This window comes from Panthera pardus, unplaced genomic scaffold (genome assembly GCF_024362965.1).
Source record: "Panthera pardus isolate Hobbes unplaced genomic scaffold, ASM2436296v1 HiC_scaffold_1, whole genome shotgun sequence".
Lineage (NCBI taxonomy): Eukaryota > Metazoa > Chordata > Mammalia > Carnivora > Felidae > Panthera > Panthera pardus.
Window position 1 is genome coordinate 90,008,726 of NW_026526654.1, and position 16,726 is coordinate 90,025,451.

Sequence of the window (16,726 nt, forward strand, 5' to 3'; positions counted from 1 at the left end):
TGAAAAAACAAAACATGCAGATTTAAGACAGTAACCATCAGGTGAATACATTTTTTAAATAAAAACCAGCTAGTGTTCTTACACTTCACTTCAAAAAAACTGCAAGTCCATTAAAGTTAAGTATTCTTTCAAAACAAATGAAATACTACCTATTACCTTATTTTGAAATGGAAAAACATCTAATAAAGACATAAAGCTCAAAATCTATGGTTTGCTTTAAGATACAGAGAAAGGAAAAAAATGCTGCTTGTCTATTTGTCAACTTTGTATTACTTTTACGCGGTTATAGTGAGGAGGCTGCTTACAGGCTTATCTGGCTATAAGAATCTACATTAAGTATTTACAAGATACAATGCACATACAATGTACATACACGAGTGGTCTCATCAAATCATGGGCAATACAAGTTTCAGTTAAATGAAAAAAGTAGTGAAAACATTTTTTAAAAAACATTTTCCATTAACATTTCAAACATCAAAAAGTAATACAGAAAGGTGAAGTCTGAGAAGCAGCATGTCAAAGACTCTGTCATTCTCTCATCTAATTAATCCTTCCTTATTCCTTAATTTCTAGTTTTGGAAAAGCCAAGTCCGAAGCAGTATTTTACCACTCTAAAGGATTTCTCAATTGCCACGATCCCAGCTTCCAAAATAAAAGTTTAGTTATGAATATGGCTTATTAACTTAACTCAGTGGAGGATATAACTATTAACAAAAACAACATGTGCCTGGTTGAGTTAAAAACCACCTGAATTTAAATGAAAATAACGGTTACAACTACTGTCACATATTTAAGAGACTACATTTTCAGGCTATATAATGCAGAATACAGTACCTACAACATTGTGGAAATGCTGGAAGATTCACTATCATGAAGCATCACTTTATGTACTGGATTGAATCTTTGAATTTTTCACATAGGTATTTCATACATATTTCAAGTATTCACAAGTATTTCAAAAATATTTTGAATTTTTCACATAAGTAAACCTACTCATGCCACTTAACTAATGCTGAATCCCATTTTCAGCTATTCCCTCCCAGTGGTCAGTTTAAGTCCGAACACTTCCAGTAATACATCTTCTGAAGTTATCCATAACCCCAACTTTGAAGAAGTAGGCCAGAAAGTTCTTTACCTTTACAAAAATGAAAAAGGTCTCCCTAAACTGATTTTGTATTAAATTAGGGCCTACTGTAACAAGTCCAATCCCCTTTTTAACTGGCATATTTCTGACAAATAGTTGTCGTATGTTTTGTTCATGTTGGTCATAGTTTTGTCATAGTTTTATGTTTTATCATAAAACAGAAGTCTCCTTCAGAGCCACATGTTATTGAAACCACTAAGAAAATAGTACACATCGGGCATCGAGCTCCATTATACTAAAACTTATTTTCCTTCAAGTCTGTTATATAAATAACAACTGAAAAGTCATCAGAGTCTCCATGCCACACGGTAAGCATCTGCAGCCATGTCTATTACAGTGACTCTATGACCTCCGCCTGCAGTCTGGCCCTCAACAAACAACACGCAAGTTAACATATTAAATAAAGATGAAGCATATTACACTGTTTATTTCCCGTGTGTATTTTGTTGGGAGTGGGAAAGATCCAAAATAAATAACAAACCTGAAATTTAGCCACACAACTGGAATTGCAGAAGTTATACAGTTTCCCATCAGGCATTGTGGCTTGATATTGAGGTAAGGAGTTTCGCTTACAAAAATGGCAAATAATTCCCAAACCTAGGAGAGAAAAAGTACATATCTGAGTTCTTTATAAAGTAATAAAAGCCTAAAAACAAATCCTACTTGACCTCTGAGAGTAATTTTTAATGGAACCTTCTGTAAACTATTCTTTTATTAAAATAAATTTCCAAGATTACGTCCACCTTAAAATATACTGTTCTAAAGAGTCCAATATCATATCTGTAAAACAAACATGGATATATGAAACAATCTCAGTTTTAATCTCTGAGGGAAAAACAATTTTGCTAAGAATGCAGCCATGGACAGAACTTCACCAATCACCTAAAATTAAAGAAAATGAAAGATCTATGGAACGGTTAAAAACCACTAAAAAAGTCTGCAGTGGGAGCTGTGGGTGGCTCAGTCAGTTAAGCATCTGACTTCAGCTCAGGTCATGTTCTCGCAGTTCGTGAATTCGAGCCCCGATGTGGGCTCTGTGCTGACAGCTCAGAGCTTGGAGCCTGCTTAAGAGTCTGTGTCTCCCTCTCTCTGCCCCTCCCCTGGTCACACTCTGTCTCTCTCTCAAAAATAAATATTAAAAAAAAATTTTTAAGAAGTCTGCGGTAAGAAAGTTTAATGTGATGAATAAAAATAGTTTATGCAGTTAAAAACAAGTATAAAAACAAAGTTAAAGGGAAAGTGCAGTTAAGAAATTAGTCATGTTATTAAAGTCTTTTAACTTTCCAAATACCTGAAACTTACTTTGTGATTTTGCATATTTTGTCTTGTGACTGTTCATGCAAGCAGTTGAACAATATGGCTCCATATATCCGTTAGGACCTATACATTGAGTCATATCAAAAAACCTGCACTGTGTTCGGCAACCAGTACAAGTGGTCAGTTTTCCATATTTCTAAAATTTGAAACAAAAAAGAAAATTAAGAAAATCACAATTTAATTAGAAAAAAATTCTATTTTTCAGTACACCTTTTCTCTCTGCAAAATAATTCTGTTAATCTCTAATCAGGTTTAGTGGGTCAGAAATCTTCATCTGGATGCAAACTGTTAACTGCAATGCATCTAAATTAGGTTTAAACAAAAGTAATGATCTCAGCTAAGTCTCTTTCAAAAACTGGATTTTTTCCCCTATTAATTAGTTTAACAGAATCCCTATATATCCTTAAGTAAAAACTGAAAACAACAAAGACACAGTGTTTTCTGCTGACCATGACACACTTCTTTGTCATCTGACAGAAGAAATTAAATGTGTCTATAAAATGTAAGCCTTAATAATCAAATGACTACGGTCCTTCAGAGCAAAGTCTGATGTTAAATACTTTTTGCACTGAGCTGTGCTGCTGTCCCAAAAACTTACAGAACTTCTCTTAAAACCAATTAACCATACCTTTGTATTCTACGTTTAAAACCTCGTTCAACCACAATAAAACACCATATTTAAATTTTTTTTTAACTAAAACAAAGTCATTCAACCTGATTTTGGGCTATTAACTAAAGCTAATAATTAGTCCACAGATAAGAATAGTCAATCCTTCTGGCAAGAGCGAATATTTGCCAACACTAATTCAAAGCCACAAGGTAAAATATATGATGGTAAGACTAAAGGAGGTACACGTTGAAAATTACTAGACGAAAGCAGTATTACTGAAATATAGAGTCTTACAAAAATACAATTCAGATGAACTGGTATGTTTATATGATAAACACAAATAGTCTCATTAGAAATCAAACATACGGAAAAGCGATAGGTGCAACTTGTATTTGAGCTGTCTTCTGAGTGGTTATACAATCATCATAACTAGTTAGATCAAGTATCACGTGTCGTGTTGCAAAATAATTGTATCCACCTTTCTACCTGGTGTTGAGATTATTTCTCCTCATCATACCCCAAAGCATTCAGTACAATATGATATTAAAAGGCCTTAAAATATTCCACGGATAGATGACTGATAAATAGACATCGGGGAAGGTAACAAGCAGGCCAAAAATAACAAAATGGGTAAATTGCATGGACAAATTTCATGAGCGCCACAGGATTTTAGAAAATAAAGGTAGTAAGTTGAAGGGAAAATAACCAAAACAAATAACTAACATCCACATCAAAGAAAGAAAAAAACTTTCTTAGCATGCAACAAACAGAAGAGGTATTAAAAAAAACAGAGCTGTTTATGTGCCAGGAATGTATGTTATATGCATTCTGGTACTGTAAAAAAGTAACCAATGCTGTCTACTCCTCATTTACTTAAGTCTCATATTACTTTAACGTAAGTCCTAAGTTTTACTTTTCAAAGTAGAAATCAACTCCTTCTTCAACATCTGACAGACTGCAAAAGGAAATACTTATCAACAGCAAAAGAACAGTAACAAGGAACAAAAAATAGCTGCAAACCTATTAAATCTAATTATGACTCTCCCAATGTGACAAAGAGGAGAATGCTGGTTTTTGTTTGAAATGACAAAATATTTTCCTGAGGCCTATATGATAATTTAAATTTTTATAATGGGGAAAGGATAAAAGAAAACATCAATAAAACAATGAAAGAAAAAAAGAATGTTTAAAATCTGGCACCACAGTACAAATTAGGAATACTAAAATTATCAGGACACTTGCCATTAGATCACAGGATTATAGAGAGATAAAGCCAAGTAGCTCTCAGTAGATGTTTGTACAAGACCTGCATGTAGCAGCACCCATAAAGATTTCTTTTACCAATATAAATGAAGTACGACCATCTAATCTAATCTCAGATTAGATTTTTGTTTTAACTTATTAGAAACATCCTTCAAGTTGACAATAATTTTATTGGCAGAATGGTTAAGTAATTAGTAAGTTTTAAGACGTACCAATAAAAAGTAGACCAGTTGAATTGGGTCAAGTAAACAAGGAGCTAAGCAACTGGTCCACACTGACAAATACTTTTATCTGAAGAGAATGAGAAAGTACTATCAGAAAGATAGAATCATTAATATTGAAAATATTTTAACACAGCCACTTTCACAGCCACCACTACATCAAAAATAAAAGGACTCACTTCATGAAAGAACATTAGCAAAAAAAAGGATATCCGTTCATGCCATGTTTTCTGTTTTATATGTAAACAATCAAAATAATCATATTTAAGTTTCATTCATCCTATAAATTATACATTGAGTGATTTTTAAAATAAAATTAACTGTAACAAATTCACCATTATTATATTCCTCATTCGGGCATGGGAGAAAATAAACCTACATATAAATTCAGTGTAAAAGAATTAAGGCAGAACTAATTAAAACGAGATAGTGGTAAGGCAAAAGGTAAATATAATGGGGAGTTTATGGCAGATTGGTTCATTTTCAGTATACTCATTGAAAAATGGTGCCTTACATTTCAAGTTTAACCAATTCCATATGCACACCAAAATTAATCATCACATGATTTTAAAACTTCCCTTTAATTTTTCCTTTTACATGTTAATTAATACATTTCTTTGACTACATTTTGACCAAGTCGGTGAACCACGTGGGAAGGTACTCAAGAGATAAAGGTTCAATCTACTTCACACTGAGGGCACTCTATGAAATGTCCTATAGGATTCAAAAATGTCAATGTCATGAAAGACAAAGACTAGGGAACTATTTCAGATTAAAGCAGACGGGACTTCCACTCCAGCCACGATGGGAGTATCAGAGGCTGGATTTGACCTCCCACTTTTAAAAACTAGAAAACTATACCAAATATATGAAACAATGGCTTTTAAACATTCCACAAAACAGAATATAACTCATTATGTAGAAATTAAAAAAATCAAGCTGTGGAAACAGATCTAGAAATGACAGCTATGAAAATAGTAGGCAAAATGTTAAAAGCGCTATGATAAATATGCTGATATATTCAAGAAATCGGTAGAGGAAAACACGAACATAATGAGGCAAGGAATAGAAGATATAAAAAAGACCCATATGGAACTTCCAGAGATGAGAAATACAAGAGCTAAGATGTAAAACACACCACATGGGACTAACAGTTGATTAGAAAAGATTAGTAAAATTAAAGACACAGTAAACACTGTCCAAAATGAAGAAGAAAAAAAAGAAAGAAAACCAATAAATACAAGAGCCACACGGACCATGGAACAATAGCAGGAAATCTAATATATCTGGAAGTCGGGTCTCAGAAGAAGAGGGAGGGAAAAAGATACACATTTTTAGAGAAATAATGAATGGCCTATGATCCTAGACTTGATCCTAAACAAGAAATAATTGTTTTTCATTTACATAAGGGACATCGATATTTTAAAATTCAAATAAGGTCTATAGATTAATCATATAGCAGCATTATCTCAATATGAAATTCCTTGTACTACAGTTACTATTAGTTGTATACATTTATCATTCACATATTAATTTATACACCAACTTATTCATCTGGATTAAGGAATATGAATTTGGAAATTTTTATGAAATAAAGGGTTTGTAATATCTTTGAAGTAGGCACAAAAGGGCCTTTTATACCTTAAATTTAAGTGCCTATTGTAGACAAGGTACTGTGCCTAAATTTTATCTGGAAATACTTTTTCATAACAAATACCTAAAAGCAAACAAGCATACCACAAGAAAATACACGTAAAGTTTAGTGAAATAAAGTTTGCCTACAATAACATAAGAAAACGATCATCATCTGACATATTTTAAGTTCATAAATTTTAACATAATACTTTAAAATGCCCGTGATTTTTCAGATACGTAATAAAGACAGTAAAGCAGTATAGGGAATTATCAAGGGCTTAACCAGAGCCACATTCCTGCTTACCTCAGGCTGCATTAAGAAAGAGTCCTGCATGTGATCTCGAACCTCCTTCAGGAAGCTTGGATGGCTACCTACCTGAAAAAAGATTTTAAGACTTTATAGGAAAAAAACCTCATTTGATAATAAAATAATACAATAACAGGTAACAAATTATCAACAGACCCTTAGACTTGACTTGCCTCTATTGTGACATAGCCAAAAAGAAAAATTACTTATTTCTCTTAGGCGACAATGTATTGTAAGATCTCATTACAGCCTCCGGTACCTCAAAGCATTCTAAATGAAGTGATTTGGAAAGTATGTAGTTACAGTTTTCATTATCGGCAAATGGGTTGTTTTGGAAACTCTTTTCAGAACACGTGAGAGCTTACAGCACATATGAATTTACACCTTTATTCCTTGCAGAAAAGCATCCTGCTTTCCATTAAAATCAAAATACTATGCAAGAAAATGGAAAATAAAATACTGGAAGAGAAGTGTTAAGTATCCTACAATCTCCGCTGCCAGGATCTAAATGATTAATTACCTGTATCAGTATATTCCAGAAACTAATTCCCCAAGGGGGGCATAAACAACAATGGTAGCCAAGTTAAAATGTTAGAGACAAAGGTCAAAAGGGGAGGGGAAGGCAAGGATAAGATCACCACTCAATTTCAGTTTCCCCAGGCTATAGGAAGAGACATTCACTACAGCATCATGTGTAGGGCTCTCCAAAAATGTCTGTGTCCTTTTATCAAGTAACACGGTATGCGTGGATTTCCATTTGCTTACTTGTAAATTATCAACATGCAATATATGAATTAAACATGAAAATGATATTTTACAGAATGAAAGACGAAACATTTTTTAAATAATTTGTATTTCATTTAACGACAGTATAAAGAGTATTTTCTATACCCACTAGAATAGGATCACTTGGTGTCAATAGAGGCTAGGTGAAGAGCAGTGAGAAGATATTCCTACTCTTCCCAGTTAGGGTGGATCCGCCAGAGCCCAGAGGGGAGCCAGAACTCCCACTCTCTTCTCCAAGGTAACAAGGAGCTCTTCCCACCTCATGGGTGTCAACAGAGGCCAAGTGGAGAGCCTGGATTTCTGCCTGCACCTGGCAATACTGAGGCCTTCACACTCCTGCCACAGCAGTGTCAAATAAAGCCAGCTAAAGCAGAATGTTTAAATAAGACCCAGAATATAACAGCATAACACCCCAAATTTCCAGGCTTCTAACAAAATCAATCAATCGATCGATCGATCGATCGATCAATCATGAATCCTACCAAAACCACAAAAACAACAATTTAAATGGAAAAGGATAATTAGTAGATGCTAACATAGAAAGTACAGAAATGTTAGAATTATATGACAAAGATTTTTTAAATATTTAGAGAGAGAGGGAGAATCTCAAGCAGATTCAGTGCTGTCAGCACAGAGCCCAATGCAGGGCTTGATCATATGAACCACAAGATCAGGAAATCAGGAAATCAGGAAATCAGCTGAAATCAGGAGTCAGACACTCAACCCACTGAGCCACCAAGGTGCCCCAACAGCCATGATAAAAATGCTTCAATAAAGAATAAAAATATGTAGCAATGAAAAAATAGAAATTCTCATCAAAAGAGAAGAAGATATAAAGCACCAAATGGAAATTCTAGAATGAAAAAAACTATTAACAGACATTTTAAAAATCAATGGATATATAAGATATGTCAAAAGAACACAGGAATCAAGTGAAAATGCTCCCAATGGCCAAAGCTAGAAAATTTTGATTAACAAAAGAAACCCATATTTTATTATAGCCCCAAATTATAAAATACCCACTGATGTGATAACACTGGGGTTTAGCAGCAAACAGTCAACAAAGAATTCTTGAGGTGTCTTTGGTGCAAAAGGGGTGTTTTTGTTTGTTTGTTTTTTTAATGTTTATTTATTTTGAGAGAGAGAGAGAGAGAGAGAGAGAGAAAGCAAGAGCAGGAACAGGGAACAGTAAAGACAGAGGGAGAGAAGAATTCCAAGCAGACAACGCTCTGTCAGCGTGGAGCCTGAAACAGGGCTCAATTTCACAAACCACGAGATCATCACTTGAGCCAAAATCAAGAGTTCGGATGCTTAACCAACTGAGCTGCCCAAGCACCCCTAAAAAGTTGGTTTTATTAAAGCACAGGGATAGGACCCGAGGGCAGAAAGAGCTGCACTGGGGTTGTGAGGAGTGGCTGATTATACACTTTCAAGCTGGGAGGGAGTTAGGGATAGCATAAGACTCTAAGTTTGGAAGCAAGGTTTCTGGAACCTTGAGGGGCTAGTAGCCAGCTGTTGTTAGGAAAAGGTCATTTACTATGGTCTAGTAAAACCTTAGTCAGGAGACCTTTCAGATAAATATCATGGAGACATAAGCTTGGAGGATGATTACTAACATACATCTTGGGGGTAGAGATAAAAGGAAGCTTCCAAAGGAATTTTTACATGTTAAAGGAGACTTCTAGGATCCTGGAGGCAGGCTAATGTTAAGCTAAAGTATTAATATTGAGTCAGCTGAATTCCTAGAGGAAGGTCACTCTGCCTGTCTCAAGGACTTGTCAATGGGCTGTAAACTATAAAGAAACTGAATTGTTTTTCTTTTGCCTTTTGTTGCCATGTGATCCAGGAGTCCCTACTGATATTAATAAATGACTGAAAAAAGTAATAAATGTAAGAGAAAAGACAAATCTCTTATGCAGAAAAAGCCCTAGTAACTGTATACTCCACCCTAAAGGAGACAGTGACTTCATTTTCAAGAATACAACATGGAAATGGGAGGAGGCGGGCTTTACAACGGAGAATCCTGACAAATGCTACTGCAGCAAGGTGATAAACATCAACTTCAGCAGTCATTTTAAATCATGTTGATAGGTGTACCCTTATGATACACTGAAAACGTCAAAACTGTAAAAGGTAAACACATCTGTGACATTCCTCCTAAAAACCTACAGCTACAATCTAATGATGAGAAAACATCAAATTCCAAAAGAAAGGCATTTTACAATACACCTAAATCCTAAAAACTGTCAAGGCCATTAAAAACAAAACTATGAGAAAATGTCACAACCAAGACTACCCTAAGGTTTCATGATTACTGAGTATAATGTGGTATTCTAGATACGATCCTAGAACAGAAAAAAGACATTATATAAAAGTTAAGGAAATCCATGGGCACCTGGATGGGTGGGCCAGTTAAGCATCCGACTTCAGCTCAGTTCATGATCTCACGGTCCATGAGTTCAAGCCCTGCATTGGGCTCTGTGCTAACAGCTCAGAGCCTGGAGCTTGCTTCAAGATTCTGTCTCCCTCTCTCTCTGCCCCTCCCCTGCTCATACTCTGTCTCTCTCAAAAATAAATAAACTTTTTTTTTTTAAAGTGAAGGAAATCCAAATAAACTATGGACTTTTCATAATGCCAGTTCAGTAAATGTAACAAATATTATCTTACTAATTTAAGGTGTCAACAGAAGACCTTACCATGAGAACACTGTACTATCTTCCTCATTTTTCTATAACACTAAAACCATTCTAAAAAAAATTATTAGTAAACAACAAGAAAAAAACAACAAATAGCAGAACAAAGACAGAGGAAAGAAGCAGTGAAGGAAAATACAGAAATTATCTAATCTGAATAGAAAGAAAACAGGCTTGGATGGAAAAAATAAAAAAGAACAGAGCCTCAGGGATCTGTAAGACTGTAACAAATATTTAACTTTCATATCACTAGAGTCCTGGAAGGAGAGGAAAAAGAGGATAAGGCTGAAAAAGTTCTCAAAAAAATGTCTGAAAACACTGCAAACTAGGCAGAAGATATAAGCCTACAGATAGAAGCTGAGCAAACCCCAAGAAGGATAAACTGAAGGAATCACAATATATCACAGTCAAATTTCTGAAAAATTTTAAATAATATTAAAATTTGGATAAAAATAAAAGCAAAGGAAAAAAATCTTAAAACCAGCAACAGAAACGACACAGCTATAGGAGAAATACAACTGGAATTACAACCTAGAAGGACAGAAAACTTTCAGTCAACAGACCCTCCACTCAATCCAAACACCACAGGAGCAATGTGGCACCAACCCCACCCACACTAGAAAGGACAAGTAGAAAGCCTAGACTCCACCTTTGCCTGGCTATAATGAGGTACCCCATGCCAGCAACCCAGCTAGGGTGACATAAGAAAAGGTCAAGTAGGGAGCCTGAACTTCTTAACCTATCAGAAAGTAACAAGGTACCTTGTCACCTACCCGATGAGAGAACTAGCAGAGTCAAACTTTCACCAGCAGTACTAAGGCCAAAGTTGAAATTAAATATAGTCTAAAGAACAGAAAGAAAATGAAAAAAAAAAAAAAAAAAAAGTGAACAAAGTCTAAAGAACCTATAGGACAAATTAAGCAGACCAACATGTACATTATGACAGCTCCAAAAGAATAGAGAGAACAAGCAAATTTTAACAATGGCTGAAAACTTCATAAATTTGATGATCGGAAAGAAATCCACAAACCTGAAAAGCACAACAAATTATAAGTAGGATAAACTCAAAAAGACACACAACAGTACAAATTATAATCAAACTGCTGAAAGACACAGAGAATCTTCAGTAGCAAGAGACAAGCTACTTATCAAGTACAAAGAAACCTCAGTAAGATTTTCCACCAATTTCTTATCAGAGACCATGGAAGCCAAAAGGACATATATAAAATGCTGAAAGAAAAAAAACTTTCAAACAAAAATACTATACCCGGCAAAACTGTTATCCAAACATGAAGGACAAATAAAGACATATCAAATAAAAAACTGAGGGAATTTGTTACCACTAGACCTACTCTAAAGAATTGTTAAAGACAGTCAAAGATTTAGGCTGAAATGGAAAGGAAACTAGACAGTAACAGAGTAAACAAATAAGACTCTTTAGCAGGGGCGCCTGGGTGGCTCAGTCGGTTGAGCGGCCGACTTCGGCTCAGGTCATAATCTCACGGTCTGTGAGTTCGAGTCCCATGTAGGGCTCTGTGCTGACAGCTGGGAGCCTGGAGCCTGCTTCAGATTCTGTGTCTCCCTCTCTCTGACCCTCCCCCGTTCATGCTCTCTCTCTGTCTCAAAAATAAATAAACGTTAAAAAAAAATTTTTAAAAAAAATAACTACATGGGCAAATATAAAACGTAGTACTGGAGTACTTTAGCTTATAAATCCACTTTTTACTTCCTACATGATTTTAAGGACAAATGTACAAAACATAATTGTAAACCTGTTATTGTGCAAACAATGTTTAAGATGTAATTTATTGTAACATAAATGGGGCTGGAGCTATACAGGAGCAGGAGCAGAGTTCCTTTTTTTTTATTATTATTATTATTTTTTTAAGTTTATGAGAAAGGGGGGTGGGCGGAGGGAAGGAGAGAGGAAGAGAATCCCAAGCAGGCTCCACACTGGCAGCTCAGAGCCCAACGTGGGGCTTAAACTCATAAACTGCAAGATCATGACCTGAGATGAAACCAAGAGTCAGACACTTAACTGTGCCACCCAGAAGCCCCTACAGGAGCAGGGTTCTTAAATGCCAATTAAGTTGTTACCAGCTTAAATTAGATATAAATTTAAGAGGTTAAACGTTAAGCAAATTCAGCAGCATACTGCAAATATTATACAACACAGTCAAGTGGGGTTTATCCTAGTAATGCAAAGAGTGGTTCAACGTAAAATAATGAATGTAATAAACCACATGGATATAATGAAGGTAAAAACCACATGATAATCAAAATGGTAGAGAAGTTTGACAAAATCCAACATACTTTTATGACTAAAACACTCAACAAACTAAGTAAGAATATTAGAAAAGTACTGCGACATAATAAATGCCATGTATGAACAACCCACAACTAGCATCAGACTCAATGGTCAAAGACAGATGGCTTTTCTTCCAAGATTAGAAGCAAAACAAGGATACTCAATTTCGTCACTTCTTCTAGTCAATAGTGAAAGTTCTAGCCAAAACATTTAGGAAAAAGAAATAAAAGACAACCAAATTAGAAACAAAGAGGTAAAACTACTGCTATTTGCACATGACATAACTAGATGGGAAAAATTCCAAAGGATCCACAATAAAGCTACTAGAGCTAAAAAACAAATTCAACAAAGTTGCAGGGTACAAGATCAACACTTAAATATCACTTGTATTTCTAAACACTAGCAATTGTACAATCTGAAAGGGAAGTTAATAAAGCAATTACATTAACAATTGTGTTAAAAACGAAATGCCTAGAAATAAATATACCCAAGAAAATGGAAGACTTGTACACTGAAAACTATGAAAAAACTGCTAAGAGAAATTAAGAAAGGTCTAAATAAATAGGAAGACAACCCACATCCACAGCCAGGAAGATTTAACACTGTTGAAATGTCAATAGTACCCAAAGCAATCTACAGGTTCTGCAATCACTATCAAAATTCTAATAGCCTTTTCTGGAGAAATGGAAAAGCTAATCCTCCAATTCACATAACATTGCAATGAGTCTAGAATATCCAAACAATCTCTAAAGAACAACAAAGTTGGAAGACTCATTTCCTAATTTCAAAACTTACTACACAGTTATCATAATAGTGTGGCTCTTGCATAAGAACAGACACGTAGATGAATGGAATATCCAATGAGAGTCCAGAAATAAACCTACTCATCTATGGCCAATTAAATATTTCACAAGTATAATAAGTCCATTCCATGGGAGAAACAATACTCTTTTCAACAGATGATGATGCTGGGACAACTGGATTTCCACATACAAAAGAAAGAAGCTGGATGCCTGTCTCATATCCTAAACAAAAATTAATTCAAAATGGACCAAAGACCTAAATAGGAGTTAAAACCATAAACGTCTTGAAGAAAACATAGGGATAAACCATCTTAACTTTTGATTTTACAAACAAATTCTTAGGTATGGACCAAAAACATAATCAACAAGGAAAAAAGAGGTTAACTGGACTTTATTAACATCAAAATTTTTGTACATTTAGATGACATTATCAAAAAAGCAGAAAGGCAACACACAGGAGACGACATCTGCAACCATATGTCAAATAAGGGATTAATATTCGGAACATATAAAAAAACTACTACAATTGAAAAATAAAAGGAAAAACAAGGCAATTCAATCAACACAGGCAAAGGACTTCAATACTTTCAAAGATACACAAATTGTCCATAAGCACATGGAAATATGCTCTACAGCATTAGTAATCACAGAAATGCAAATGAGAACCACAGAGATACCACCCCGCACCTACTGAGATGATTATAATAAAACACAAATGTTTAAGTGAAATAAACCAGACACAAAAGGACAAAGTAATGTATGATTTCAAGTATATGGAATATCTAGAATAGGCAAATTCATAAAGACACAAAGAAGATTAGAGATTACCAGGGATCAGGGAGGTAGGAGAAAATGAGGAGTTACTGGCTTGTCACTTTCTGTCTGAGTCATTGAAAAGTTTTGAAAATAGAGGCAATGGTTGCACATTATGAATGCAATTAATGCCACTAAACTGTATACTTAAAAATGTTTCAGAACAATTGGAAATTCGGTTATATATATTTATCACAATTTTAAAAAAATTTAAAGTTATTTTACACCTTTTTTATGCTCTGGAATGATTTAAAATAGCACTCAGATTACCTAGTTTAAATCGGATGGAATTTTCCTATGAAACCATCTGAGTCTGTTTCTCCTTGTGGGTTAGTTCACTGATAACTATCTCTATTTCTTCTAGGGAGATTCTCTGCTTTACTGTATCATCTGGAGTCAATTTAGGTAAATTAGATTTTCACACACACAAAAAAAATTATTTTCACAGAAAATTACTCAGTCTGGGTTGTCAGTATTTTTATATAAAGCTGCACACAAAGTAGTCCCTTATGACTGATTTTCTTCAACTTCCTCTGTTTTGATGCTTCAGTCTACTTTGTCACTTATTTTTGTGAATTTACCCATTTTTTAAGCCTCTTTTCCTGATTAGATTGATGATCAGTTGGTCTAGTTTTTCACAGACCTGATTTATCATAGAAACAGTATTCTGAATTATTTTGGTACTGTTTTTATTTCTTAACTCATTAATTTCTACTTTTACCTTTATTTATTTCTTCTCCTTTTAGTTTGTTCTTTTTACAACTTTTTGAGTTGAATATTTAATTCATTTATTTTCATTTTTATTGTTTTAAGCATTAAGGATTTGAATTTTACTCAAGCATTTTTTAAAATAAATATCCTAGGGGCGCCTGGGTGGCTCAGTCGGTTAAGCGTCCGACTTCAGCTCAGGTCATGATCTCGCGGTCCGTGAGTTCAAGCCCCGTGTCGGGCTCTGGGCTGATGGCTCAGAGCCTGGAGCCTGCTTCGGATTCTGTGTCTCCCCTCTCTCTCTCTGCCCCTCCCCCATTCATGCTCTGTCTCTGTCTCAAAAATAAATAAAAACGTTAAAAAAATTAAAAAATAAATAAATAAATAAATAAAATAAAATAAAATAAATATCCTATTGATATCTTAAAGAATGCATCCCCCCAAAAATTAAACATGATGTCACTTATGAATACTAATGGGAAAATACTAAATAAAATATTAACAGTTCCAACTAAACATTTAAAATATAACAATGACCTGGTATGGTTTATACTAGCAATGCAAGAATGGTTACATGGTTTAGGAAATTCATTACAAAAAGTCACATATTAATAGATTTAAAGGAGGGAAGAAATCACATAACACTTCCATAGACACTGAAAACCTTCAAAACTCAACATTCATTTTCGGTGAAATACTTAATAAAACAAAAATCAGTGGGTACTTCTTTAATATATTTAATATATATTGACCTCAACCCTAAAGCCAAATAATTTAATGAGGAAATACCAAAGGCATTCCCACTGGAAAAACAAAAAGATACTTCCACTCTTTATAACTCTACTGGAGTTATTAGGAAACCCATTATGCAAGACAAAATAATAATGAGAATAAGAAATGTAAAGGAAGATCTAAACTTTCTCTACTTGCAGATGATATGATGACTTAGTCAAAAATCCAAGAAAATCAACCAATAAGGACGATTTAGACAGCAGCTATTTAAAATCAATTTAAAAATATATGTAGGCATACATATATGTACATACATATATGCACATATACATATACACACACAATAATGGAAGAGAAAACCTCATTTAAAATAGTAACAAAAAGATAAAATATTTATGAATAAGTTCTGATCTAACAGAATGAAATCCCTTGTTCTATAATGGGATATTTTGACATAAAGATGCTGATTCTCAATGACAGTCATTTGGATGGAAAAAATATTTGACCCATAATTTAACAATATACCAGAATAAATTCCCTTACATGCATTAAAGATTTAAATATTAAAATGAAGGCTTGCAAACATTAGAAAGAAAATAAGAAAAGCATTCCTTTATAGTCTGGGAGTAAGGAGAGTATGTGAAACAAAATCCAGAAACAATAAAAAGAAAAAAAAAACTGTTAAATTTGAAAATAATTAAAAATTTTACATTACGGGTGCCTGGGTGGCTCAGGTCATGATCTCACAATCGTTGAGATTGAGCCCCAACCTGGGGCTCCAGGATGAGTGGGGCCTGCTTGGGATTTTCTCTCTCCCTCTCACTCTGCCCCTCCCTGCTCACTCTCTAGCTCTCTCAAAATAAATAAATAAACTTTTAAAAAAGATTCTTAAAACCAAATTAAAAAAATAAAAATTTTACACGGCAAAAATTTTTATAAGCACCCAAACACAGTTATTTATAACATGGTAGGATATCATTACTTAATAACCTTTATAAAAAGTGAAACCATGTTAGAAGTCAAAGACAGTGGTTATCTTTGAAGAGCAGAAGGGGAAAGTCACTGGGAGAGGACACAAAGGGGGCTGATGGAGAATTGGTAACGTTCAGTTTCTTGAAGTAGGATCTTAAAAATCAAGGAGGCTCAGATTTCACTTTTTAATAACACTATGTGACGGGGATTGCTACTTCCACAACTTTACACATGGTGAAATGAGGCAAGACACAAAGGAGGTTAAATAATTTGCCCAGGACATAGATGACTGGTGGGGCCAGGATTTTAACACAGGCCAACTAACTAAAGCTAGCACTCTTAACCAAACCTTCCATGTAGCAGAAGATAATAAATGCAACATAATCGTCAACATCAAACATGACAGTGAGGTCT

The 16,726-nt window shown here is 34.5% G+C and overlaps 1 protein-coding gene across 1 annotated transcript in view; it reads right to left on the bottom strand.

The window, feature by feature from the left end:
* Positions 1 to 16,726, bottom strand: part of ZMYM2 (zinc finger MYM-type containing 2) — a 98,430-nt gene that overhangs the window by 43,083 nt on the left and 38,621 nt on the right. Inside the window, exons 6-10 of the mRNA XM_053903881.1 lie at positions 16,662 to 16,724; positions 10,227 to 10,233; positions 6,495 to 6,585; positions 2,447 to 2,597; positions 1,626 to 1,741 (exon numbers count right to left, since the gene is read on the bottom strand). Coding sequence (XP_053759856.1) covers positions 1,626 to 1,741; positions 2,447 to 2,597; positions 6,495 to 6,585; positions 10,227 to 10,233; positions 16,662 to 16,724 — 428 coding nt within the window. The remainder of the gene's footprint in view (positions 1 to 1,625; positions 1,742 to 2,446; positions 2,598 to 6,494; positions 6,586 to 10,226; positions 10,234 to 16,661; positions 16,725 to 16,726) is intronic.